Source organism: Dipodomys spectabilis, unplaced genomic scaffold (genome assembly GCF_019054845.1).
Source record: "Dipodomys spectabilis isolate Male_0828 unplaced genomic scaffold, ASM1905484v1 ptg000018l, whole genome shotgun sequence".
Lineage (NCBI taxonomy): Eukaryota > Metazoa > Chordata > Mammalia > Rodentia > Heteromyidae > Dipodomys > Dipodomys spectabilis.
The window spans coordinates 2,652,731-2,679,641 of record NW_024870695.1 but is presented as its reverse complement, the minus strand read 5'-3'; the positions used below and the strand labels follow the sequence as shown (position 1 = coordinate 2,679,641).

At 50.5% G+C, this 26,911-nt stretch overlaps 1 protein-coding gene across 1 annotated transcript; it reads right to left on the bottom strand.

Annotated features, from left to right (window-relative positions):
* Positions 1–2,705: 2,705 nt before the first annotated feature.
* Positions 2,706–26,206, bottom strand: Nt5m (5',3'-nucleotidase, mitochondrial). Its single transcript, XM_042673858.1, has 5 exons — positions 25,867–26,206; positions 17,671–17,771; positions 12,522–12,582; positions 3,881–3,995; positions 2,706–3,498 (listed from the first exon to the last, which is right to left on the bottom strand). The coding sequence occupies exons 1-5, from the start codon at positions 26,137–26,139 to the stop codon at positions 3,356–3,358; spliced, it is 693 nt and encodes a 230-aa protein (XP_042529792.1). The 5' UTR covers positions 26,140–26,206; the 3' UTR covers positions 2,706–3,355.
* Between the last annotated feature and the right edge of the window lie 705 nt (positions 26,207–26,911).

Sequence of the window (26,911 nt, the reverse complement as noted above, 5' to 3'; positions counted from 1 at the left end):
GAGTCTCTGATGGAGTCTGAGCAGGGAGATACCCATGGGCCCCTCTGGAAGTGACTTGTGCTCCTCCTGTTCCTGCCAGACCCTTCCCCACATGGGGACAACACACTATTGGAGGTTAGGGGGATCTTGGCAGACTCATAGGGGCAACGGGGAGGCCATTAGCAATGGTGGTCACAGAGCCTCCCAGGGTCCATCCCCAAGGACATCACTCAGAACAGCAGCCAGGGAACACCTTACAGACAGGAATGGAGAGGTGGGTCGGGACAATGGCAAGGACCCACTGTAGGATATTCCACTGCTGGGGAAAGGTTGGAAGTGGAACTGAGAGGTGCTTCTACCATCTGTCAGGACAGAGAGGCAGAGGTGTGGGTCCTAGGTGTGTGGCTGGGCATCGCACCTGCTCCCTGCACCTGCTTTCATGGCCTGCTCCTCATCGCTCTCCACCTCAGGGAGGTAACTCCCTTCAGAGGCTCTGGTCCTTAGAGTCCCTATTTCCAATGACTTTGGGTGAATCAGGACAGTCAGTAGAAGCAGAGGCTCTGAGAAGTCAGGTAACATGAGGCAAGAGATGCAGTCTCCGAACCAAGTTCTGCGGTCTGTTCTAGAGGTAGCTTTCTAAACCGAGTTTGCAGCAAAACGCACCCTCCCTTATTGTCAGGGGAAAATGACCTTCATTTCAACCAGGTAATATCAGATGAGAAGATTCAGATCTCCAGCTGCTGTGCATGCTGTGCCCATCTCGGGCATCGAGAGGGCGGCAGGAGCACCCAGGATAGACAGCACCTTCCTGGAGATGCCTCAGCACTCTGGCTCTGCTGCACCTCCCGCCAGGCTCTCCTGCAGCTCTAGTCTGCCTCAGGTGAGCAATTCCACCTGAGCAAGCAGAAAATAAATGCAGCAAGTGTGGGCTGTTTTTAAATCGGCTCTGTATCACTGCGGCAGGCCACCCAGCACCCACCAAAGACCTCATGGGCTGGGAGCTCAGGGAGTCTGAAGAAGAACAGGGCTGCTAGCCAGGAGAGATGGCCTTGGGAGTGGACTGAGGCTGGTTGAGGGTGGACAGAGGATGATGAGAGAACAATGGGAGTCTCTATTGGGCAGGGGGAGGGGAGGAGAAACCCAGAAGAGGCTAAACAGCCTCCCTCCCCCCGCCCAGCTCCCCAGTAGAACTGCTTGTCAGCAACAAAACAGGCCCCATGATAGAAATGGGCTTTCTGCAGTTTTCAAGGTAGGGCTGGGTGTCCTCAGGTTCAGCACAAGGGATCTGTGACCCAGTCCCTCCAGTACCTCCTCCCTGCAGAAGGTGTCACCACTGCCACAGCTGGAGGCTGCCAGCCCTGGGAGGGTCCCTGTGAATGAAGACTTGGCACACGGTGACCTGGGGGCTTTGCACAGGGGCTGGGTGAGTCATGTGGAGAAGTGTCAGCTAGGCCTACTGCTGATGGGGGAGAATCCAGTCTAGCTAGCAGCAGTCACAGGAAGTGACTCAGTCATCTTGCATGTCATCACCTGGCCCTAGGTGAAGTGGGCTCGTGACAGCCTGTATCACATCAGCACCAAGTCTCTAGAGCCAGCACTTCGAGGCATGGCTTCTTCCCAGGATCCCAGGTGGCTTCTAGTCACCTGGTGCAGTGTCATACACTGCTAGTCAGAGACCTGCAGATTCTCCTCAGCTGGAGAGAAGGATGTAGCAGTGCTAGGACCAGATGGTGCTGTGAAGGGCTGGGAAGGTGGCTCAGTGGTAGAGCACTTGCCTTGCATGCTCGAGGCCCTGGGTTCAATTCCTCAGCACCACATAAGAAAAAAGAAAAAAGCCGGAAGTGGCGCTGTGGCTCAAGTGGTAGAGCGCTAGCCTTGAGCTGAAGAGCTGAGGGACAGCGCCCAGGCCCAGAGTTCAGGCCCCATGACCTGACCGGACCCTCCCCCCCCCCAAAAAAAAAAAGAATTGGGGCTGGCCAAACCCAGAGAGGCCCCCTCTCCCTGAGCTGGGGTGGCCCATACTAAACTGGGAGACTCTAAGCTGGAAAGCTGGAAAGCTAAAAAGCTGGGCTGACATCCTTCCCCTTATATTCTCTCCAATTGGCTCCATCCTCAGGCAGCCCAAGGAGTGCGTGTCAAGGTGCTGATGCCATACAGCTTTCCAGGAGAGCCCCGCTTTCCATGGGACAAGTTAGGGGTGTGGGCAATCTATATGCTCTTCAAGGACCCCGGCTCCTAAATCTCAAGAAGACATCAGGAACTGGGTATAGTGGCACATGCCTCTAACTCCAGCACTAAGGAGGCAGAGCGGGGAGGACTGTAGGTCTGAGGCCAGTTTTAGGCAGTAGCTGGTTCAGGTTGTCTCTTACCCAGTGTCAAAAGCAGAGGCTATAATCACAGTTTTCCAGATCTAATTTTGTCTTGGGAACACAGAGGATAGGACCAGCCTACACCTGTATGGCCAGAAGCGGGGAGAGGGGTGTGGTTTAGAGAAAGGAGCTTGAAAGCAGGGTAGGGCCCAGCATTCCATAGGCTCCACCCCCGCCACCCTCAGGGCCATCTTGCCTTGGCCCCATGTGGCATCCTGTGCAAGGCCCAAGCACAGAGGACTGTACCCCTCATCCCAGCTCCTCAGGGTGTGGAACCCCCACCCCAAACACTCCTGTGACATAGTTCCTTAGGACTATACACTAGAATACCTTGGGGTATAGTGAGAAGAGGCCAAAACGTGTGAACAGAATTTATTTCTCATGCGTTCATTGAACATCAAGCCTGCTGACTCCTGCTGGGCCCCGCGTGGGGTCTGGAGATAGGAAGGGAGCGGCTCTGGTGCTGGTCCACAGGCAGGGCCAGCATATCATCCCCCAGCACAGAGCCTGGGAGCCATTGGAAGCTGCTGAGTGTACTGATACATGATGGACCAGGTAGAGAGAGCAGATGAGGTGGCAGGCAGGCCAGGTACCATATGGAGATAGTGAGGGCTCCTGCCCACCGGAGTACCTCATGTCCAACATCATGTTCCTGGCCCTCCTTGCTAATGGGCTGTGGGCTCTAGGACAGGGTACCCCAACAGCTAAAGAACCTCCCCCAAGGTACACCTGAACAATGGCCTCAGCTCCTTCCTGAAGTGATGCCCAGGGGTCCTTGGCAGCAAGGAGCCGCTGGCTGAGGTCATCAGAACTACCTGGGAGCAGGGTCCCTAGTGCCCAGCCCTGCCCTGAGATCAGGTTAAGGCCTGGCAGGGCTGGGGAAGGGGACATGCAGCAGGAAGTCACCTTGGCCTGGCTGTGAAGGAACCCCCAGCCCAGAGCACTAGCCATTGGACCCCACAGGCCCCCGCTGGGAACCCTGAGGTGGAGGCCGTAGGAAAGGAGGGTCAGCGGGGCCGCTTGCTATCCAGGATGGCCTTCCAGTCGTCCGCCCATGAGTGCATCCTGCGGCGAGGAGGCTGCAGCTGCAGGTGCTGGTTGTGGCAGGCTGTGAAGAGGATATGCTCCCAGGTGGGCTGTGCCTCCACACCTGTATGGGAAAGCGGCATCTCAGTCCAGAGCCCGGGGCTCACACAAGCACCCATCTGACAGATGGTGTGAGGACTCACACACAGGAACTGCTCTGCACAGTTTCTGTGACTGTCGGCGACTTCATCTCCACCCTGCGGCTGAAGGGTCTTTGCCAGTCTGCCCTGCTCAGCCACCTGTGCTGGACTGGAGTGGCTGACACCAACCGCACAGGCTCTTTGAATATCCACACTTGCAGCTCCAGACTGGACGTGTGACAAACACCTGGTGAGACGGATTGGGCAGCGGGCGCAAGGAAGCGGCCAAGGGAGGATCCCTCAGAGGAGGGGGACACGAGGCCCAGGTCAGCCCACCTGCTCCTCCCCCGACCACAAGACACTTGCCTAGGATGTCTGGCCGGTCGTCGATGAGAAGGTCAGCAGAGACTACAGTCTTATCTCGGGTGAGCACTATTTGCTCCAGAAAGTCGGGGCCTAAGTGCTTCTCCACCCAGGCATACTGCAAGGACAAGATGAGAAGAAAGTGACATCAGATAGGCGGAGGGGGTCGGCCTAGGACCTCAGCACTGACGAGGGAAGGAAGGGGGCTAACACGGAGGGCTGGGAGGAAGACTGTCAGCTCAAGAAGCTGACGCTCAGAGGGACACATCTCTTATCCATATTCTACGGCTAGAGTACGGCGGAGTCACTGCTGAAACCCAGACCTCAATAGAAAAGCTAAAAATGTACAATTTCTGCTCATTATAAGATGCTGTTAAAATGCCAGGTGTGGTGGCCACACCTGTAATCCTGGCACTTAGGAGGATGATAAATCTGAGACCATCTCCAAAACAGAACACTATGCGAGGTGCCAGTGGCTCACACCTGTAATCCTAGCTACTCAAGAGACTGAGATCTTAGGGTTGCAGTTTAAAGCCAACCCAGGCAAGAAAGTCCATGAGACTCTTATCTCCAGTTCACCACTAAAAAGCCAGAAGTGGAGATTGTGCTTAAGTGGTAGCGTGCCAGCCTTGAGTAGGGACAAAGCCCAAACCCTGAGTTCAAGACCCAGTGCCAGCACAAGAAAAAATAAAAATAAAATTCCATGTAGATAAAGAGTTGTTGGAGGGACCCCAGGAGGCCCTGACTCCAAGACAACCTGGAGGGAAAGCAGGAAACTCATGAAACCCACCACCCCGTGAGCCAAGACTAGAGCTGTTCCAAAAACAGAAGCAGAGGGACAGACAGGGAGGTTCTCCACTTCACCTCCCTGCCTTCCCCAAGTCACGTGGCTTACAGGCCGAGGATCAAACTCAAATCTCAGAGATGGAGATGTCCAAGCCAGACATGGTCCACGCTATGCAAAGGCTGGATGGGCCCCTCCCCAAGTCTACTCAGAGAAGCAGAGCCCAGGTAGCCTCAGGCCCCAGGGACGGGTGGCAAACAAGACTAGAAGACTACTGCCATCAAGTCCAGAGGTTTCAGGATGGGCAGCTTGACCTAAGGCCCTAGAGAGGTACCACACACTTTATCCACCACCCCTGTTGTGAAGATGAAATGGCCAGATTTAAGTAGCAGAGCACAGACCACTTGGGAAACATTAGCCAGCTGAACAATAACTTTAGAGGTCGTTCACAGGCTATGAAGTCCACACACTTACAATTGTTCTAATGTAACCATTGTGTCACAGTACAGCTGATCCTGATAAAGGTCCCCCCACCAGACAAGGACACCCACCCTGCTGCGGAGTATTCTAAAACTGTCATGTGGGTGAAGCCAGAAGACAGTAGTGCCTCGCTCTGTTTCCTTTGCTTTAAGTGAGACTTCCTAAAATCTCTGGCAAAAATTAAGACTTTGTTCTTCATGCAGTCATTTTATATTAAGAAAGCTGTTTCCATTCCCCTTTTGTAGTCATTTTGAATTACCATTCCCATGAACACAGCTTAGTATATCCCTGGCATTATGAGACCATTACTACACCTCACTATAGAATGTTCCTATAACCCCATACCTATCAGCATGAAACATCAAATTTTTAAATAAATATTGGAGCTACAGGTTGAAGGTCTGTCCTACTAAAACTCAGGTTGGAGCTAAAGTCTCAGGTGAGACAGTGGTCTGTGGTGGGTGAGGTCTGTGGAAGGAGTTTCTGGAGAAGAGCCTGCAGGAGGCGGGCATGGGGACAGTGTTTAGCTCAGGGTGGAGTCTCTCCCTCCCCCCGCCCCCCCCCCCTCCCCGTCTCCCCGGTTGTGGGGCTTGAACTCTGGGCCTGGGAGCTGTCCCTCAGCTCTTCAGCTCAAAGCAATCATTCTACCACTTGAGCTACAGCACCACTTCTGGTTTTCTAGTGGTTAATTGGAGATAAGAGTCTCACAGCCTTTCCTGCCTAGGCTGGCTTTGAACCGCTATCCTCAGATCTCAGCCTCCTGAGTAGCTAGGATTACAGGTGTGAGCCACCAGTGCCTGGCATCAGGGTGGACTCTTTAAGAATGGAGACCACTGTCTGAGGTAGTGGGTCAGTTCTCACTTTCTCAGGAATGGATTAGCGACCCTGACACTGGATTGTCCTTTTGCTTTCCTCCATGGGTTAAAATCTCACAAGGCCTCATCACATGCTGAGCAGATGCCAAGAGCCTAATCTTGGACTTGTCAGCCTCCAAAACTGTGAGTCAAAGTAAAAAACTCTTCTCTTTATAAAGTAACAGACACAGGCTGGGAAGGTGGCTCAGTGGATAGAGTGCTTGCCTTGCATGCATGAGGCCCTGGGTTCGATTCCTCAGCGCCACATAAGCAGAAAAAGCTGGAAGTGGTGCTGTGGCTCAAGTGGTAGAGCACTAGCCTTGAGCTGAAGAGCTGAGGGACAGTGCCCAGGCCCAGAGTTCAGGCCCCATGACTGGCAAAAAAATAAATAAATAAATAAAGTAACAGACACAGACAACTGGTATGGACCAAAGGCCCACGATGAGCCCCAGTATAAGGGTACTAGGCAGCACCAGCAGATGAACCCCTACATTGTAGGCAGTGTGACTCTAACCCCAATCCCTGGAAGAACCTATGGCTTCTTTACATGGTGAAAGGACACCCCAAATCTATTAACACATGTCTTACCACAGGCTGTTAAACTGGCAGCAGCTGGAAGTGAGTGTAAAATGTAAAAAGAACTGTAATTCATTATCTTTGTCTTGAGGTATAGGCAAGTGCTCTACCACTGAGTTTCCCTGGATTCATTATCTTCCTAAGTTTAGAAGTTGGCCTACATTCCTATTTGAGATGAAAGAAAGTCTGGGGGGGGGGGGGGGGCGGGGGATTGTTTAACACTCATTCCTAAAATCCAAAGCAGACTCTGGCAGACATGTTACCTGAAAACCAGCCTTCAAAGCACCAGAAAATGCTCCCCTTCCCACCCAGCCCCCACTCCATGCACCATTACCCCTTCATTGGACTAGAAAAGGGCAGAGAAAATGTCACACCTGTGCACAACACCTTGCCATAGAGTTTAAAATGTTTTCTTCTGGGGAGAAATAAAGCAAAAGTCATGCTACTTCTGTTCCAGGTCAGGTGGAGCCTGAGAAGAGATGGATGAGGCCTGGGGAACCAGGAGTCTCCAGCCTTGGCTCACTGCTTCCTGCTGCTGACCATAGACAAGTTGCTTAGCAACTCCCCCCTACATGCCTCAGTTTTATTGTCTGTGAGAAAAGGTAAGGGCGGTCTCAGTAAGGCTGCTGTGAAGGCCATGTGCACCTCAGACACCCACACAACCTGTCAATGTGGTACCTGCCAGTCAGATGCTATCCTCAAGTCTGGGGGTAATGTTGGCTAGCATCAGGCAGAAGGAAAGTCTGATGCCTGGATAGAGCCCTGCCCTGACTCACAGCATGTGACTGAGGGTGAGCTAGCAGCTGTCAGTTGGGTTCCTGGTCTCTGACAAGGCCTTTAAAGGGAATCAGTTCCAGGGACATTGCTCACAGAAACACATTTATGATACCAGATGATCTGCTTCAGTGGGCAGAGTTGACCCTGAAGCTCTGTGAGTGGCCTAGGGTCTGAGTACAGACTAGGCTACCATGAGGGCAACACATCCTAACACACAGGTCCTGAGACCAGCCCCGGCATGGGGCAGAGGAACCATGAACAGCCACCTCCCCCAGCCACCACCAGCCAGGGAGACCTGTCTGCCTGTGTATGGGGGTCAGGGATGGGTGGGTTGAGGAAGCAGAGGAGCTACTTCCATCTCAAATGGGTAGGAGCTTGTGAAGAAGTTAATGCACATAGCTTGGCCCTGCCCCAACCACCCTTTCCAGTCAGGCCCAGTAGCCTAGGCTGGCGAGACAAAATCCAGCAAGACTCAGACTCAATACAGAGTTCCTCAAGTACACTGCATACTTTCCTATCTTCGTGATCTTTTACAGTGTCTCGTTTCCTCTACCAAGTGACCCTATATGACCCAGCCTGGTCCCTGGTGAGAGTTGAGGACTCTAACCACTGCTGTCGTGGGAAACGGATGTGATTTCATAGGTGGTCCGTGCAAGAGTCATCCCTTCCCTCATGGGGCCCTATTTTTGGAAGTTACTCTAAGAACATAATAACACAAAGACTTTTTTAAACATCACCAGCTACCTACAGCAGTTTTTTAAAGAGCAGTGTTTGACAGAAAAAAAATACTAAAAATATAGTATCAGGTTGAAAGTGATATTAAGCCATATGAGATTTAAGCTTTATTAAAATGCATGTATTATTAATGGGCATCTGAGTAAAACTGGGAAGGGAACATGTCAGATGCTAGCAGCATTCCTTCCTCTAGGTGGCAGGAGTGTAGAAATGGGTTTCTACTTTTTCTTTTTTGGGGGTGACATAGCCACCATCACTGCCCCAGTCAACCATGAATGGTGACCTGGCAGGACCTTTGAGCCCCGTCCTTCCCCCCTTGGGTTTCCATGCCCACAGTTCCCAATCCCTACAAAGAAGGTAGCTAGTGGGGCTGTATTCAACCCATCCCTGGGCTGCAGGGTGAGGTATTCGTGCTCAGCCCAGAGACCCCACCTGTGATGGGAGATAGGGCAAATCACAAATTAGATTCTCTCTGGACTGTGAAGCTTGGTGGCAAAAGCCATTAATGGAGATCCATGTGATCTCAGGGTCCTAGATGCATCTTTGCTGAATATCTAGATGCTCTATAGTTTTAGTTCCAACATCCTTCTAATAAGCCCTACATGTGCTCAGGTTAAAGCCCTTGCTAACTGTCACCTGCTCCTCTAATGTGCTGCTTCCTCTCCAGCTAACATGTACTGCTTGCATGAGATGGAGGCTGGCTGAGAGTCCAGCTCAGGGTGGCAGATGTGGACTGGCCCCTCTGGCTGTGTTATTGTTAGGCCCATTGAATGGGCTGCCTTCACAATCTGGGTCTCAATTTCTTTATCAAATCATAAAAGCATGCCTGTCTCCCAGGGAGCAGCTATAAGTGTAGAAGTCATAATGAAAAGAGTCCCTAGCACAATAAAGTTTCAAATAAATAGAAGTGGTTTTATGACAACTCTCTGGTTGAACACATAGATCTAGTCATCCAAAACGAAATGCCCAGTTCTCCTACCCAAGAGCCTGGCCCTGCTCTGGGAGGCTGGAATCAACAGGGAATAGGAAGGCCAGTTACCACCCTCACAGATGTCAGAGATAAAGTCACATGACTATCCTAGTGGTGCTGGGTCATTCATAAAGAACAAAGGACAAGAGACAGAACTAGATGCAACATGAAGGTGCTTTAGGCTTGGTGGTCTGGAATTGTGGGAGACATCCAAGCAGAGTGACAACACAGGAACAAAAAGATAAGAAGCACTGTGGCTGGAGACAGACAGGCAGGCCATGAAGGCAGGGTCAGAAATTTGCATAGGGGTCTGGGAAGTTGGCTCAGTGGGAGAGGGCTTGCCTCACATGCATGAAGCCCTGGGTTCAATTCCTTAGCACCACATAAGCAGAAAAAGAAAACACAAAAAAACTAGAAGTGGCGCTATGGCTCAAGTGGTAGAAGCTAGCCTTGAGCTGAAGAGCTGAGGGACAGTGCCCAGGCCCAGAGTTCAAGCCCCACAACCGACAAAAAAGAAAAGAAATTTGCATAGGATTTTTTTTTTCTGGTTGTGGGGCTTGAACTCTGGCCAGGACGCTGTCCCTCAGCTCTTCAGCTCAAGACAAGCGCTCTACCACTTGAGCCACAGCGCCACTTCTGGTTTTCTGGTGGTTTATTGGAGATAAGAGTCTCACAGACAGGCTGGGAAGGTGGCTCAGTGGTAGAGCACTTGCCTTGCATGCATGAGGCCCTGGGTTCGATTCCTCAGCACCACATAAGCAAAAAGAAAAAAGCCAGAAGTGGCGCTGTGGCTCAAGTGGTAGAGCGCTAGCCTTGAGCTGAAGAGCTGAGGGACAGCGCCCAAGCCCAGAGTTCAGGCCCCATGACTGGACCCAAAAAAAAAAAAGTCTCACAGACTTTTCCTGCCTGGGCTGGCTTTGTACTGCAATCCTCAGATTTCAGCCTCTTGAGTAGCTAGGATTACAGACGTGAGCCACCAGTGCCCAGCCAGAGCCCTACATTCTTACTTGGCTTTTTCATTCAGAGCTGGTGCTCTACCACTTTAGCCATACCTCTAATTCTAGCTTTTTGCTGGTCAATTAGAGATACCACGCTCAAAGACTGACAGGGCTGGCTTTGAACCATGATCTTCACATCTCAGCTCTTGAGTAGCTAGGATTACAAATGTAAACCAATAGTGCCAGGCTTGCATAGGTACTATTTTTCCCAATTTATTGTTGTTTTAGAGGTCATATACAGTGGGGTTACCTTTACATATATCAGGAAATAAGTACATTTTCTTTTTGTGTAGTATCATCTGTTCCCTGGGGCTTGAACTCTGGGCCTGGGTGCTGTCCCTGAGTTCTTCAGCTCAAGGCAAGTGCTCTACCATTTGAGCCAGAGCGCCACTTCCAGTTTTCTGCTGGTTAATTAGAGACAGTCTCACAGACTTTCCTGCCTGGCCTGGCTTTGAACTGTGATCCTCAGATCTCAGCCTCCTAGAATGAGCCACCAACACCCAGCTGCATAGGTCTTTTTAAAGGGAGATCATTCACATGGGCCCACACAATACGCCTTATGAAAGGCCTCATCAGCTCTGTTGCTTTGGAGTTGATGTGAAGAGTTCTGGGAGGAAATACTGGAGTGATGGCAGGCAGAGGAGACAAGCAGACATGCCAGGATGTTTTAGAAAGAAAACTCTCAGGAACAAGACTGAATGGAAGGGATGACACAGGGGGTTGGGATGCATAGAGCAGAGGGTGGTCGTCATATAGATATTGTACAAAGCCACAGAAATGGGTGCGTAGAAACCTGCCTGCCAATCTCACTCCAATAAATAGAGTCTGCCTCTAGTCCCTCTTCATCCATGCACTCAGCCAACCATAGACTAAAACTGCACGTGTACTGAACATGTGCAGACTTCTCATGACTCCCTAAATAATACTGCACAATGCTATTCCCACAGCTTTGACGCTGTATTTAGTATGAGTCACCTAGAGATGATTTAAAGTCCAAGTCATAAGCTGGGTGCCGGTGGCTCACACCTGTAATCTTAGCTTCTCAGGAGGCTGAGATCTGAGAATTGTGGTTCATCCATGAGACTCGTCTCCAATTAACCTCCAGAAAACCAGAAGTGGCACTGTGGCTTAAAGCGGTAGAGCACTAGCCTTGAGCTGAAGAGCTCAGGGACAGACCTCAGAAACAGCACCCAGGCCCAGAGCTCAAGTCCCACAACCAACCAAAAAAAAAAAGGAATGTAACATATGTGATAGTACCATCTGTATAAGCATCCACAGGTGGTTTTTATGTGGGGAGGGCCTTGGAGCCATCCTGGCCTTGGAGGTATCAAGTCACCTGGCCCCTAGGTCTTAAGCTAAGAGGTCTGTCAGTCACCTATTGGGCTGAAACATGGGAAGGCACTTCTTCCACTGAGTGTGGAGGTGGGAGGAGAGGAAGGTTGAGATACTCAGCAGAACTTTTGCTTGAAGGTTTTAACCCCTGAACAGGAAAGGCCTTGGTGGGCTGGAGAGAAGCTACTGGGAAACCCTGGAGAGGGGCCAAGTCCTGAGTCCTCCATCCCTGTGCCCCACCTCCTAGATTATATACCTTGCCTCCAAACCCCAGTAACTATAGCTTCTCAATTTCCAGAAAGGTCTCCATTTCCCTATAATTCTACTTTTTTTTAATAGCAACAAAGAGTATGTATGTAGCAAAATGAACTTTAGCCATTTCTCCTTGATCAGACTTTTACTTTTAAGATAAGGTCATGCTATGTGGCCCAAGCTGTCCGAGAATTCAGGCTCCATCCTCCTGCATTAGTCTCCTGAGTGCTGGCATTTCAGGCATGTACCACCATGCCTGGCTTTTGGTGAAACTTTTCATACAGAGCTAAAGATATAGTTCAGAGTGGAGCCCTTGCCTAAACTATGCCAGGCCCTTAGTTCATTCCCACTACCATAAAAAAAGGGAGGGGGGTTTTTGTTTTGTGTTTTGTTTTTGTTGAACTCTGGGTCCTGGGTGCTGTCCCTCAGCTCTTCAGCTCAAGGCTAGTGCTTACCACCTGAGCCACAGCACCACTTCCATCTTTTTCTGCTTGTGTGGTGCTGAGGAATCAAACCCAGGGCCTCATGCATGCAAGGCAAGCACTCTACCACTGAACCACCTTCCCAGCACCAGGAGGGGGGTTTTTAATGTAAAGATGTCCGTGAGTCTGTCTCTCCGTTGCCTCCCTCTCTGCTGCCTCCGTCACCTAGCTTCTTCTGGGCCAGGTGCATCTGATGAACAAGAGGGATACTTTCCTACTGAGCCTGCTTCCAGAGCAAGGGGCACCACCTAAGCTGGTGCTAGAGACTGCCTCAGGAGCAGAGCTGCTGACACAAAATCAGGGAGTATGGAGGGGGCCCCAGTCTACCAGTCCATGCCCAGCAGCCCTTGCCTGGGATGCACAGGGCACATATGGCCAGCCTAGAGCAAGATGGAACACCTTACCTTCTCATAGGGACAATACTTGAACATCTTGATGGGGCTTGTGCAGATGAAGACATCAGTGCTGCCAGGAAAGATAGGACAGTGAGCCAGCAGCCATCACCCCACACCTCTCCACCTCCCGGCCTTTAGTGGGGCAGGTCTGAGCCTGCACCAGTTATGGAAGAAACCCAGTGTTCCACACCAAGACTTCAGCTTGTATTTCTGTCTTACTCAGTAGCCCTGGGCAGCTGTAAGTGACTCCACCCTGACCATAGGCAAGAAGCTCAAGGATGGGCATTGGACTGCTGAGTTAATGAGAAACTCTCCAAAATCTCAATAAAAAACTAAAAGAGAGAAAGACATTTGGCAACAACCAACATAAAAAAAAAAAAAAAAAACTGCAAAGGGTTGGCTATAGTTCAGGGGCCGTAGTGCATGTACCTTGTATTCATAACACTTAGGGTTAAAGCTGGGCACCTGTAATCCTAGCTACTCAGGAGGCTGAGATCTGAGGATCATTGTTCAAAGCCAGCTCGGGCAGGAAAGTCTTTGAGATGCTTATCTCCAATTAACTCCCAGAAAACCAGAAGTGGTGCTGTGGCTCAAAGTGGTAATCTTGAGCTAAAAAGCCTTATGGACAGTGCTCAAGCCCAGAGTTCAAAACCCACTGCTGACAAAAAAAAAAAAAAAAGATCTAGAGTTAGACACCCCAGAACCAAAAACAGAGAAAGGAAAAGTACAAGGATGAGAAGTGGGGCCTTGGGCAGTGCAAGGAAGCAAGGAATAAGGAAAGAAACCTATGACGAGGAATTTCTGTAGTTCAGGCAAGTTTTCCAACTGTAGGCTATGTGGGAGCCAAGCTCTCCAGCTGTGGCTCCTTGAGAGCAGTATGGGAACTGCATGAGGGCTGTGCCTCCCACAGTCATGGCTAGTCCCAGCTATCTGTAGGAGAGCTGACCTTGACCCAGACTAACCTCCCAAGTGCCTTCTCCTCCCCTCAGGACCAGGGTCCCTTACTACCAGTGTCTTCTGGTTCAAAACGTCTTCATTAATGCCAGTGTGTGCCTCTGGCACCATACCTGCTGGTCCCTCAAGCTGAGCTATAAGACTTGTGTTTTCCTCTCTGGTCCCTGGAAGAAGCCCTGTGGGTTCCTGGGACATGGTGACTGCTGTTTTCATTGCCTCGCTTCATGGACTCTCCATGCTCCCCGTGCCCCTTGTACCTGCTGTGGCCCTAAATCTTCAGCCTCTGCCCCAAGGTTCTCATTCCTGCTTCTGCAAAAGGTGGCATCACACAGCGGTCTGCTTACCTCCTGTGAGGAGCCCTCTCAAATGAGGCCTGCTCTTCCTCATAACCCAAAAAACCTCAGAGAAAAGCATCTCTGCCTTTTCTCCCCTGTCCCTTCTAAATCCCTGAGTCTTAAGGCTTGGGTCACAGACCTTTCACCAACATGCCCCTGCCTCCCTCCGCCAGCCTGACCCAGTACTTCCTTGCTGCTCTCATCTGCCATTTACATCCCTCCACTGTCTTCTTTACTCACTGGCTCCATGCCGACATCTACCAGGTGTCAGGATGCTCAGTGGCAGCACACAGTACACACCCACACATGTGCCTCTTACCCCTCAATACTTCCACTCTTCCCTGGTGCTGGGGAGTACCACTCTCCACCAGCATGGCTGGGGGTTCCGTTCACTGCTGCCTAAATTTCAGTTTCACACTTGTCCTGGCCAGCCACCACCTCTAAAGTCTCTGGCACGTCTTCCAACATCCCGAATGCAATTCTTCTGCCTCATCTAGACAGACAACTCGCCAGTTTTGTGGGATCCCTTGCTCCCCAACTCTGCCCAGCTAGGACTCTGTGATGCATTCTACCTGTATCTCTCTGGGGGAGGTCTGGGCAGATACTGAAAGAACCCAACTACCTAATTCTTCCCACCTGCAACCAAGCAACTGAAGGCTGATAGAACAGGAAATTCAGGGCCAAGTGCTGGTGGTTCATATCTGTAATCCTAGCTACTCAGGAGGCTGAGATCTGTGGACTGCAGTTCAAAGCCAGCCCGGGCAGGATAAACCACCAGAAAACCATAAGTGGTGCTGTGGCTCAAGTGGTAGAGCACTAGCCTTGAGCTGAAGAGCTGAAGGAGCAGTGTTCAACCTACCCCACCCCTCCAAAAAAAGGAAATTCATCTCATCTTTGGAGCATCTTCCCCTTGACACATGAAACAAGGGCAGGGCACTGCAGGTGTGGGATGGGGCACTCCAAGTGGGAGGTGCAGGCCCTGGGGTGCTCACGGAGCACGTGGTTCAGCTCCCAATGTAGCTGGAACACATCCTCTTCCACCATCCTCAACTTTCTCACCATATGAATCCCTTTGTCTTCCTGCCCTTCCACCATTGGTCACAAGCTGCCTGAGCTCACCTCTTCCTTCCCACTGTGTCCCTCTTCCCTCCCAGCCTCCATCTGCACCCTGCCCTTTCCCCTTGTCCTCACAGGAACTGGCTCCCAGAATATTCCCTCTCTTCCTCCTCCTCCTCCTCCTCAAGTACTCTTTATTTCATTGTTTTAAGACATTTGGACCTCCAAAAAGCCTATGCTATCAGTGACCACTACTTAGTAAAAACATATTCTAGTTTTTAGGACTCATGTATTTTACAAACTCCACTTTTTTTTTTTCAGCCAGTCTTGGGTCTGGACACTATCCCTAAGCTTTTTTGTTCAAGGCTCATGTTCTACCACTTGAGCCATACTTCCACTTCTGGCTTTTTTGGTGATTAGTTGGAGATTAGAGTCTCACAGACTTTCCTGCCTGGCCTGACTTCAAAACATGATCCTGAGATCTCAGACTCCTGAGTGGCTAAGATTACAGGAATGAGCCACCAGGGCCCCACCAAACAAACTATTCCAGATTTATCTAAGTTCATCAGAAAGGCACGCAGGTTGTACCTATGGGACCCTGAGCCCCACTGTGTTGGACATTCTGGTTACTATGAAAGGACTTCAAGCAGATGGCCTTGACTCCCAACTGTTTTCCCTCTAGAATGGGATAATCATTTTGACATTATCTAGTTCATTACTAGAGTATTCCATTCCTCAAACTCTACTATAAGGTATTCTATCTTTGGAAAATATGCTTTGTAAAATCTTTTTTTTTTTTTTTTTTTTTTTTCAAAAAAAGCATGGACTGCTTTACAAATTTCCATGTTGTCCTTGCACAAGGAGGGAGGCTACTCTCGGTGTGGTTCCAGTTTTAGTACATAGGCTGCTGGAGTGAGCACTTCAGTTACTCTCCGTTCACAGTGTTGTGTGGGTGTGTGCGTGGGTTTGCATGTGCATGCGCACTAGTCATAGAGCTTGAACTCGACCTGGGCACTGTCCCTTAGCTTTTTCACCCAAGCTGTGACTCTACCACTTGAGCCACAGCTCCACTTCTGGCTTTTAGTAGTTAATTGGAAATAAAAATCCCAGGGACTTTCCTGCCTGGATGGTTTTTGAACCTGGATCCTTAGGTTTCAGCTTCCTGAGTAGCTAGGATTACAGGTATAATCCACTAGTGCCTGGCAAAAAGTGTTCTTTTCTATATGCAGATGCTTCTTGATTTACTAGGAGGATATATTCTATAAGTTAAAAATATCCAAAGGAGCCAGGTGCTGGTGGCTCACCTGTAATCCTAGCTACTCAGGAGGCTGAGATCTGAGGATCGAAGTTCAAAGCCAGCCCGGGCAGGAAAGTCCATGAGACTCTTATCTCCAATAAACCACTAGAAAACCGGAAGTGGCAATGTGGTTCAAGAGGTAGAGCACTCAACTTGAGCTGAAGAGCACAGGGAAAGCGCCCAAGCCACACGACCGACGACAAAAAAAAAAAAAAAAAATCCAAAGGAAGGGGGTAACACTATTCCAAAAAAATGTACTCATGGCCTTACTTATGTAACTGTAACCCCTCTATACATTACCTTTACAATAAAATTTTTAAAAAAGAAATAACAAAAGTAGAAAAATGCACAGTGCAGGCATTAATGCTAGATACTCAGAAAGATCATGGTGCTGTAGCCACCGGCACCAGGCCTGTGAGACTCTTTGTCTCCAGTTAACCACCACAAAGCCAGAAGTGGAGCTATGGTCAAGGTGGCCAACTGCCAGTCTTGAGTGAAAAAGCTAAAGGACAGGGCCCAGGTCCTCAGTTCAGATCCAAGTACCCTGAGCACACCCATGAAAAAAGGAAAGCATAAACATTGTACTGAGGATGTGGCTTAGCAGTAAAGCACTTGTTTAATATACGTGAGGCCAGTTCAGTCTCCAATGACTCTCACTCTTTCTCTGTGTGTGTGTGTGTGTGTGTGTGTGTGTGTGTGTGTGTGTGTATGTCTCTCTCTCTCTCTCATACACACACACACACACACACACATGCATGCACACGAAATGGACGAACCCTGGAATCATTACATGAAATGGATGAACCCTGTTATCATTACACTAAGTGAAGAAGCCAGCCCCAAAAGACCACATACTGAATGATGCCATTTACATGAATTGTGTAGGTGAGGCAAAGCATTAGAGACAGGGGAGATGAGTGGTGGCAGAGGCTGCAGAAGAGCAGGTGTGGCTGGGTGCTGTTAAAGCGACCAGGGTTTTCTATACTGCAATGAAAAAATGGTTCTGAAACCAGTAGTGGAGATGGCCATACAAGTTTGTGAATACACTAAACACCATCAAAAGCCACTTTAGATAGTGACTTCTACAAGGTAAGAACCATAAGTCACAGATGTTTTTTTACATAAGGTCCCAGAGAAGCTTATCACACGTTGCTCATGGTCTCTGGGGACTGTGTGCTGAGCCTATTGGGAGGGGCTCAGCCTAAGGAACCTCTCATTTCAGTAGATCTCAAATGAAATCTCCAGCCTTCCTAGACCTTCCCTTCCAAGTGAGGCCTCCTGCTCCCCGTCTCTCCTCAGCATTTAGCATGGTCTGGGGTCTTCTACCCTCACTCCCCAACTTGCTTCATGCCTGCTGGGGACTGTCAGCCCCTATGCTGTGAGGCACTGACTTGTGAGTGCCTTGTGCAGTAGGGTTTTAACCAGAGTGCTGCTCAGGACTGAGGACAACCAAGGGCTGGGTGGCAGGAAGGAGGTGTAGATTGTACAGTGAGGTCCCCTGCGTGGGCAAACTTACTTTTGGAGGTTGGCCATCTGCTTCATAGCCTCCACGGCTCCTGGCAGAGGTTCCAGTTCAAAGAAGAAATTCTCTGACTCCCAGATGCTGATGGCCTTCTCCTGAGAAGTAGAGAGAGACGGGGTTACTTGCCGGGTCCTGGGCCTCTCACTGACCTCCCCTGGCTGGAGCCTGACCTTACCCTCACCTCTAGGGATGTCTCCTGGGAGGAAGGGAGAGGGCAAGAGCACACGTGTGAGTGCACTCTGTCTCTTTCCAGGAAAGACGTGATTTCTGCTAAGATCCAGCAGTGACCAGATAAAGTGTTGGGCCATGGGCTTCTATGTCAGCGATAGGAGAGACACCTAGTGCTCTCTGGGACCTGATGCCAGGGATCATGAACCACATATTTGCTAGGCATGATCCACATGGGCAGTAAGGTAGTTGTTCTAAGGGTGTACAAGCCTAGCCATGGTAGTCATTACAGTTGAGAGCTAAAGCAATTCAGAGAACCTTCAGTGTGCCTGGTGTCAGGAGCAAGCGGTAAGGAAGTTAGGGTATAAAGACAATTGGGAAAGTTTTACTCTTCACTGCATGCAACCAGAACAGCTGTGCTTTTATCTGGGCTATGTGTTAAGATATCAATATACACTATAAAAAGGCAGGGAGGTTTTGTTGATTATAAAGTTTAAAATCGCCGGGCACTGGTGGCTCACGCCTGTAATCCTAGCTACTCAGGAGGCTGAGATCTGAGGATCACAGTTCAAAGCCAGCCCTGGCAGGAAAGACTGTGAGACTCCCATCTCCAATAAACCACCAGAAAACTGGAAGTGGCTCTGTAGCTCAAGTGGTAGAGCATTCGCCTTGAGCTGAAGAGCTGAGGGACAGCGCCCAGGCCCAGAGTTCAAGCCCCACGACCGACCAAAAATAAAATAAAGTTTAAAATCAAGCCGGGGGGATGGGAAGGCAGCTCAGTGGTAAGAGTGCTTGCCTTGCATGCATGAGGCCCTGGGTTCGATTCCTCAGCACCAAATAAGCAGTAAAAGCTGGAAGTGGGGCTGACGCTCAAGTGGTAGAGCGCTAACCTTGAGCTGAAGAGCTGAGGGACAGCACCCAGGCCCAGAGTTCAGGCCCCACAACTGACCAAAAAAAAAAAAAATCAAGCCGGGTGCCAGTGGCTCATACCTGTAATCCTAGCTACTCAGGAGGCTGAGGTCTGAGGATCGTGGTTCAAAGCCAGCCCGGCCAGGAAAGTCCGTGAAACTCTTATCTCCAAGAAACCACCAGAAAACCGGAAGTGGCACTATGGCTCAAGTGGTAGAGCACTAGCCTTGAGCTGAAGAGCTGAGGGACAGCACTCAGGCCCAGAGTTCAAGCCCCATGACTGACAAAAAAAAAGTTTAAAATTGCTGGGTACTGGTGGCTCAGGCCTGCAATCCTAGCTACACAAGAGGCTGAGATCTGAGAATTGTGGCTCAAAGCCAGCCTGGAAGTGAAATTGTGGCTCAAGTGGTAGAGCGAAGAGCCACTGCCAGGAACCGTGAAAGCTGTGAAGCAGATGGCCAACCTCCACTCCTATACTGCAGTGAAAAAAACAGCTCTGAAACCATTGGTGGAGGTGGCCACACAAGTTTGTGAATACATAAACACCATCGAACCTCCACCCTTACTCCTTACAGCCTTGAGTGAAACAGCTAAAGGACAGTGCCCAAGCCCCAATATTGGCACATACAAGCATACAAGAAAAAAGAAAAGAGGGCTGGGAAGGTGGCTCAGTGGTAGAGCACTTGCCTTGCATGCATGAGGCCCTGGGTTCAATTCCTCAGCACCACATAAGCAGAAAAAGCCGGAAATGGTGCTGTGGCTCAAGTAGTAGAGCGCTAGCCTTGAGCTGAAGAGCTGAGGGACAGCGCCCAGGCCCAGAGATCAGGCCCCATGACTGGACCCAAAAAAAAAAAAAAAGAAAAGAAACACATACATGCAGGCACTTGTGCTGAGTGTGGTGACACACACCTGTAATGCCAACATTTGGGAGGTAAAGGCAGGAGTTGTTCAAGTTTGTGTTCAGCTACATAGCAAGACCCTAACTGAAAAGACAAACAAAAACAACAAAATAGATCTTTATTTTTCCTAGGAGAAAGCTAAGGCTCAGAATGGGGAGGATATCTACTTGAAGTCACATAGCCTAACAGTGGCCAAGCTAGAAGGTAGACACCAACCACTCCCACCTCCCCATCCCCCCACCCCCACCTTACCTCATCTCCCAACTCCTAGGTAAGCTTCTTTTTGCTTTAGATGGCTGAGTCAGGCAAGGAGAAAGTGACAAATCTCAGGCACTTAGAAGGGAACCTTGGGGGCTGGGAAGGTGGTTCAGTGGTAGAGCGCTTGCCTTGCATGCCTGAGGCCCTGGGTTCGATTCCTCAGCACCACATAAGCAGAACAACAACAAAAAAAGGCAGAAGTGGCGCTGTGGCTCAAGTAGTAGAGCGCTAGCCTTGAGCTGAAGAGCTGAGGGACAGCGCCCAGGCCCAGAGTTCAGGCCCCATGACCGAACCCCCCCCCCAAAAAAAAAAGAAGGGAACCTTGGTCCTGAGTGTGCAGTATAGGAAGTGCCTCTGTCCAGCCAAGATATGGCATCAGCAGTACCCCATTGTCAGCTGTACTAGTGTTACCAATGCATGGCAATACTAAGATACCACACCTCTTGTTTGAGCTTCACAGCCTACAATGGCCTAGGAGTGTTGTCCCCAGTCTACAGAGAAGGAAGCATGTTGTTTTTTGTTTTTTTGTTTTTTTTTTTGGTTGGTTCTGGGGCCTGAACTCTGGGCCTGGGCACTGTCCCTCACTTGAGCCACAGCACCACTTCTAGCTTTTTCTGCTTATGTGGTACTGAGGAATCGAACCCAGGACCTCATGCACGCAAGGCAAGCATTCTACCACTGAGCCACCTTCCAGCCTGTTTTTAGTTTTTTTGAGACAAGATTTTATTATGTTGCCCAGGATTGGCTTCCAACTGTCAATCCTTCTGCTTCTGCCTCCTAATTGCTGGGATTGCAGGTATGTAGTAACACCCTGCCCTGCCTAAATTTTCTTCAAGGCCATGGAAGAATAATGACACTACTAGAACTTAAGCTCACCCATGGAGGGAGAGAGGGAGTCAGGGGGAGTGAGAAAGAGATGGTCCTTGCTATGTGACCCTGAGTTCCCACCCTGTTCAAAGAGACTCTTTCATCTACATAATGGAAATGGGAACTCAGCCTTTCTTTACAAGGTCCTTATAGGATATAACAGGTATGCAGGCCCTGGCACCTAAGGACAGCTTCTCAGCACCCATGCCCTCCCTGACACTAATCTGCTAGGAAACACTAGTCAAGGCAATCTTCCTCTCTGGGCTCAGTTTATCTATCCCAACGGTTAAAATGAGCTTTTCTTTCCACCTCTGCCTTATCTCGCAGAGTACCCTGAATATCAGAGAATACAGAGTGCAGTGGGCCATCCGTTTTCCACAGGTTCCACATCCAGACTCAACCAACCGAATGTGGAAAATATTTGGAAAAATATTGTGTTTACATTGTACATGTACAAAATTTCATAAGCAGGGCTGGGAAGGTGGCTCAGCTGTAGAGTGCTTGCCTTGCAGGAAGTGGGGCTGTGGCTCAAGTGGTAGAGCACTAGCCTTGAGCTGAAGAGCTGAGGGACAGCGCCCAGACCCAGAGTTCAGGCCCTACAACCGACAAAAAAAAAAAAAAAATTTCTTGTGTTGGGCACCAGTGGCTCATGCCTGTAATCCTAGCTACCCTGGAGGCTGAGATCTGAGGATTGGCCTTCAAAGCCAGCTCCTGCAGAAAAGTTCCCAAAAGACTCTTATCTCTAATTAACCACTCAAAAAACGAAGTAATGGTGTGGCTCCAGTGGTAGAACACTAGCCTTGAGGACAAAGAGGTTCAGGGACATCATTTGGCCCTGAGTTCAAGCCCCACAATGAACAACAAATAAAAAATTTCTCAGACTTTCCTGGTCTGAATAAGAACTATAATCCTTTGATTTCAGCTTCCTGAGTAGTTAGGATTTCAGGCATGAGCCACTAGCACCTGGCTGAGCTTCTATCTGGGGAGAGTGTTCCTGGGACCAGTCATAGATAGATAGATAGATACACACACACACACACACACACACACACACACACACACACACACACACTCATACATACATAAGTGATAGCTATACAGGCTACATCTGTAAGCTGGATTGTTTTCTTTTTCTTTTTCTTTTTTTGGGTCTGGTCGTGGGCCTGAACTCTGGGCCTGGGCGCTGTCCCTCAGCTCTTCACCTCAAGGTTAGTGCTCTACCACTTGAGCCACAGTGCCACTTCCAGCTTTTTTTTTCTGCTTATGTGGTGCTGAGGAATCGAACCCAGGGCCTCATGCATGCAAGGCAAGCGCTCTACCACTGAGCCACCTTCCCAGTCCATGGATTGTTTTCTTTTGTTGTGTTATAACCACAGATCCTTGGCTAACTCAGCCACAGGGAGACTCAAGGATACCTTGCCTTAGCCTTGCCTTAGAAAGAAGGAATGAGAAGGCTCCTCTCACTGTCCAGTCCTCACTGTCCCACAAACTCTACCCCTGGGCCTTGGACTTAGAAAGCAAGAATTAGTACCCTTAGACCTGAAGTCTATACCTCTGTGCAAAGAGCTGTTAAGGCCACTGTGAATTCAGGGTAGACTCAGTTTCACCCTATCAACACACTCTTCAGAGGAGGTAAGGTCCCCCAGATTCCAGTGCTGGTCACCTAGCTGCAAATGAACACTAACACAGGGCTGTAGTCTATTACTGAAGCTGAAGAAATGACACAGATATGGGCTGGGAATATAGCTTAGCTGCAGAGTGCTTGTTTAGCATGCATGAAGCCCAGGGTTCAATTCCTCAGTACCACATAAACAGAAAAAGTTGGAAGTGGTGCTGTGGCTCAAGTGGTAGAGCTCTAGCCTTGAGCAAAAGAAGCTTGAAGACAGCATTCAGACCCTGAGTTCAAGCCCCAGGACTGGCAAAAAAAAAAGACACAGCAAATCCTCCCAGTTCATGTTGTTTTTTTTCTTCCTTTTTTGTTTGATTTTGGTGGTACTGGGACTTTAACTCAGGGCCTGGAGCTCACTAGGCAGGTGCTTTATCATGAGCCACACCTCCAGCTCTTTTTGCTTTTGTAAGTTTTGTCGTAGGCGCTCTAGGCTGTCCTGGACCTTAATCATCTATGCTTCTAGCTATAGCTGAGATGACAGACTTGCCAATATGTCCAGCTTTTGCTTTGCTTTTCTTTTCTTTTTTGTCAATTGTGAGGCCTGAACTCTGGGCGTAGATGCTGTCCCTCAGCTCTTCAGCTCAAGGCTAGAGCTCTACCACTTGAGCCACAGTGCCACTCCTGGCTTTTTCTGCTTATGTGGTGGTGAGGAACCGAACCCAGGGCCTCATGCATGTAAGGCAAGCACTCTACCACTGAGCCGCCTTCCCAGCCCCATGTCCAGCTTTTTCTGTTGAGACAGGGTCTCCAGAACATTTTGCCTGGCCTCAAATCACAGTCCTCCTAATATCAGCTTCCAGAACAAAAAAAAAAAAAAAAAGGTGTCCTCATGAGGCTTAAAATCAGGGCCTGGGTGCTGTCCTTGAGCTCTTTTGCTCAAAGCTAGTGTTCTACCAGTTTGAGCCACAGCTCTACTTCCGGTTTGGTTAATTAGAGAGAAGAGTCTCATGGGGACTTTCCTACCCAGGCTGGCTTTGAATGACAATCCTCAGATCTCAGCCTCCTGAGTAGCTAGGGTTACAGGCATAAGCCACTGTCTCCTGACTTCAGAATCAGTTTTAATTAGGTCTCAGCACCAGGAGAGGCCAGCTCACCACAACAGGTGCTTTCTGCCCCTCAACAAATCAAGTCATTGTGGAGGTGGCTTTTTGAAGTCAAAAGAAATGGCATTCAGCCGGGCGCTGGTGGCTCATGCCTGTAATCCTAGCTACTCAGGAGGCTGAGATCTGAGGATCAAAGTTCAAAGCCAGCCTGGGCAGGAGAGACCGTGAGACTCCTATCTCCAATAAACCACCAGAAAACCGGAAGTGGCACTGTAGCTCAAGTGGTAGAGCGCTCGCCTTGAGCTGAAGAGCTGAGGGACAGGGCCCAGGCCCAGAGTTCAAGCCCCATGACCGACAAAAAAAAAAAAAAAAGAAATGGCATTCATAAAGACAGCAAAAGCCAGGTGTTGGTGGTTCACACCTATAATCCTAGCTACTCAGGAGGCTGAGATCTGGTTCAGAGCCGGAAAAGTCCATGAGACTCTTTGTTTTGTTTTGTTTTTGGGTCCAGTCATGGGGCCTGAACTTTGGGCCTGGGCGCCGTCCCTCAGCTCTTCAGCTCAAGGCTAGCGCTCTACCACTTGAGCCACAGCGCCACTTCTGGCTTTTTTCTTTTTTTGCTTATGTGGTGCTGAGGAATCGAACCCAGGGCCTCATGCATGCAAGGCAAGCGCTCTACCACTGAGCCACCTTCCCAGCCCCTCCATGAGACTCATCTCCAATAAACCACCAAAAAACCGGAAGTGGTGCTGTAGCTCAAGCGGTAGAGAGCTCACCTTGAATAAAAGAGCTGAGGGACAGCGCCCAAGCCCAGAGTTCAAGCCCCAGGAGAGAGAGTGTGTGTGTGTGTGTGTGTGTGTGTGTGTGTGTGTGTGTGTGTGTGTGTGTGTGTGTGTGTGTGTGTGTGTGTGTGTGTGTGTGTGTGTGTGTGTGTGTGTGTGTGTGTGTGTGTGTGTGTGTGTGTGTGTGTGTCAGATAAACTGAAGTTTCCAGTCTTCCCTTCCTTGGCCCCTTACTATCTGATGACTTAGGGCAAAGTTCCTCAGCAAAAATGGAGATAAGCAATGTCTACCTACATGAAATAAAGCAGTGAACTTGGGACTACACAAATGGTTCTGATCATCACACCCTTCTCCTCAGCATAAAACCCTCTGGTAGTGACCATATGTGGCCAATCAAGAGATGCCTGATAAAATCCCCTGCTCCTGTCACAAAACAGATGAAATTTACAAACCAAGGTTTCTGATTTTAAACATCCCTACCTGGGATTTTTAGCTATCCCTGCTAGACTTAGGAGGCAGGGCATTGGGGGGACGGGGTGGTTTGCAATGGCACCTACTGTGATCACTATTGATTCCTATGTGGTATCCTAACTGGCATTATCATCTTTAAGCCACCATTATCACTGGGCACTCTACATCCAAAGCAATAAAGAAGGGAAGAGGGTAAAGGCATGGATCCAATCAGTAGTGCAGAAATAATTGCCAGTGTGACTGCCTTAGGGATAAAAGAGGACTTAATTCATATTATTTAACTTATTTAAATTAAGGGGGGGGGGCAGGTGCTGGGCTCACCTGTAATCCTAGCTATCCAGGAGACTGAGATCTAGGAAAGTCTGTGAAACTCATATCTCCAATTAACCACTCAAAAACCAGAAGTGGAGGGTGTGGCTCAAAGTGGTAGAGCACTACTGGCCTTGAGCAAAAAAGTTCAGGGTTGGCACCTAGGCCCTGAGTTCAAGCCCAACCACCGACAAAAAAAAAAAAAGGTAACATGTTGGGTGCTGGTGGCTATAATTCTAGCTACTCAAGAGCCTGAGATTCAGGGGCTGGGAAGGTGGGTCTGTGTTAGAGTGCTTGCCTTGCATGCATGAGGCCCTGGGTTCGTTTCCTCAGCACCACATATGCAGAAAAAGCCAGAAGTGGCGCTGTGGCTCAAGTGGTAGAGTTTGAGCTGAAGAACTGAGGGACAGCGCCCAGGCCCAGAGTTCAGGCCCCACGACCAACAACAACAACAAAAGAGAGGCTGAGATCCAGAGGATCTCGGTTTGATGATACCAGTGCGGAGCAGAAAGAAACCAAGGCGCGTAACAAACGAAACAAACGACTTACAGCCAAATATACCAAGAATTTAAAAGTGAGAAGATAGTGAGATTGCTAGAAGCCGGCTGTGATGGCTGGGGAAACTGAGAGCTGTGGCCCCTAGCCCTCCCCAGGTCCCTCCTATTTTGCCAGAAGACCACCCCAAGGCTAGGGCTTGTGACCCGCCCAAGGTCACACAGGTTGCTTGTCTCCAAAAGCCCGCGCAAAAGGCGCTCCCGAGCCCGGGTCTGGGCCGGCGGGGGGCGGGCAGGGGGGCCGGAGCAGGGGTCGCTTACGCTCAGCCCGGGCCGCAGGCGGTCGTACTGCTCGGTCACCCAGAAACCACGCCGGTCCTCCAGCGCGACGAAGGGCAAGTCCGGGAAGCGCGCGCGGAACTTCTTGAGGAAACCGCCCTCGAAGTCGGCCAGCACGCCGTCCATGTCCACCAGCACCCGCAGGGCGCGGTGGCTCCCCGCCCGGCCCCTCGGGTCCCCCGAAGCCCGGCGCCGCCCCGTCGGGACCGCCGCGCTGCGGGGCCACCGTGCGCACCGGCTGCCCAGCCGGATCATGGCCCCTCGCCGCCGCCGCCCGCCGTGGGTCCCGGGGCCTGGGAATCGCCGCCCTGCCGTGGCCGACCTGGAGCCATGACCACCGCGCAGGAGAAGCCCCGCCGCTGGGAGGCTCGCGGGGGGCGCGCGGGGCGCGGGGCGCAGGGCGCGCGGGGCGCGAGCGCGCAGGCTCGGGCCCCAGAGCGAGGCCGCGGCGCGCGCCCCACGCGGCCGCGCGGCCCCGACATCCTTAAAGGGACCCGCGGCGGGCGGCGGTGGGGCCGGGGGGGGCGGAGCCCGCGGGGCGGGGCGGGGCGAGGCGGGGCGGGGCGCGGACAGCTCCAGGTGCTGCAGGCTTCGGATGTCCTCCCTCACGGTTCTCAGCTTGCAGCTCTCTCCCAGGAGCTGTCCCGGGCTCCCTCCGTCCACCGCGGCAGCAGCAGAGGATGGTGCAGCCGTGGCCCCCCACGAAACAGACCTGTGTCCCGGAGCAGCTGGGGGCCTCCACGACACAAACTTGGGTCTTTGGAGCATTTGCTGCGTTGTGCTGTGAGCAAGAGTTCCAGCTGCCCTGGAACTTAGGTTGAAGGAACCAAAGTTGGGCACCTCAGGGTGCTCAGTCAGAGGCCAGTAGGGAAAATGGGGAAATAGGAGTTAGAAGCCCACACTGACCCTTGACCCGACCCAACCCAGATGGCATCTCAGGCACAACTGGGGAGATCTCATGGCATTACCTTGATTGACTTGTTCACTGAAGGATCTGTCTCCGGTGCCTTCCAACAATGCCTGGTGG

Excerpts from the sequence above, each read along its gene's own strand:
- Nt5m (XM_042673858.1), bottom strand. The coding sequence starts at position 26,139 with ATGATCCGGCTGGGCAGCCGGTGCGCACGGTGGCCCCGCAGCGCGGCG. Across the intron at positions 12,583-17,670 it reads CAGATGGCCAACCTCCAAAA|CACTGATGTCTTCATCTGCA; the intron begins GTAAGTTTGCCC and ends CTTTCCTGGCAG. Across the intron at positions 3,499-3,880 it reads CGACCGGCCAGACATCCTAG|GTGTGGAGGCACAGCCCACC; the intron begins GCAAGTGTCTTG and ends TTTCCCATACAG.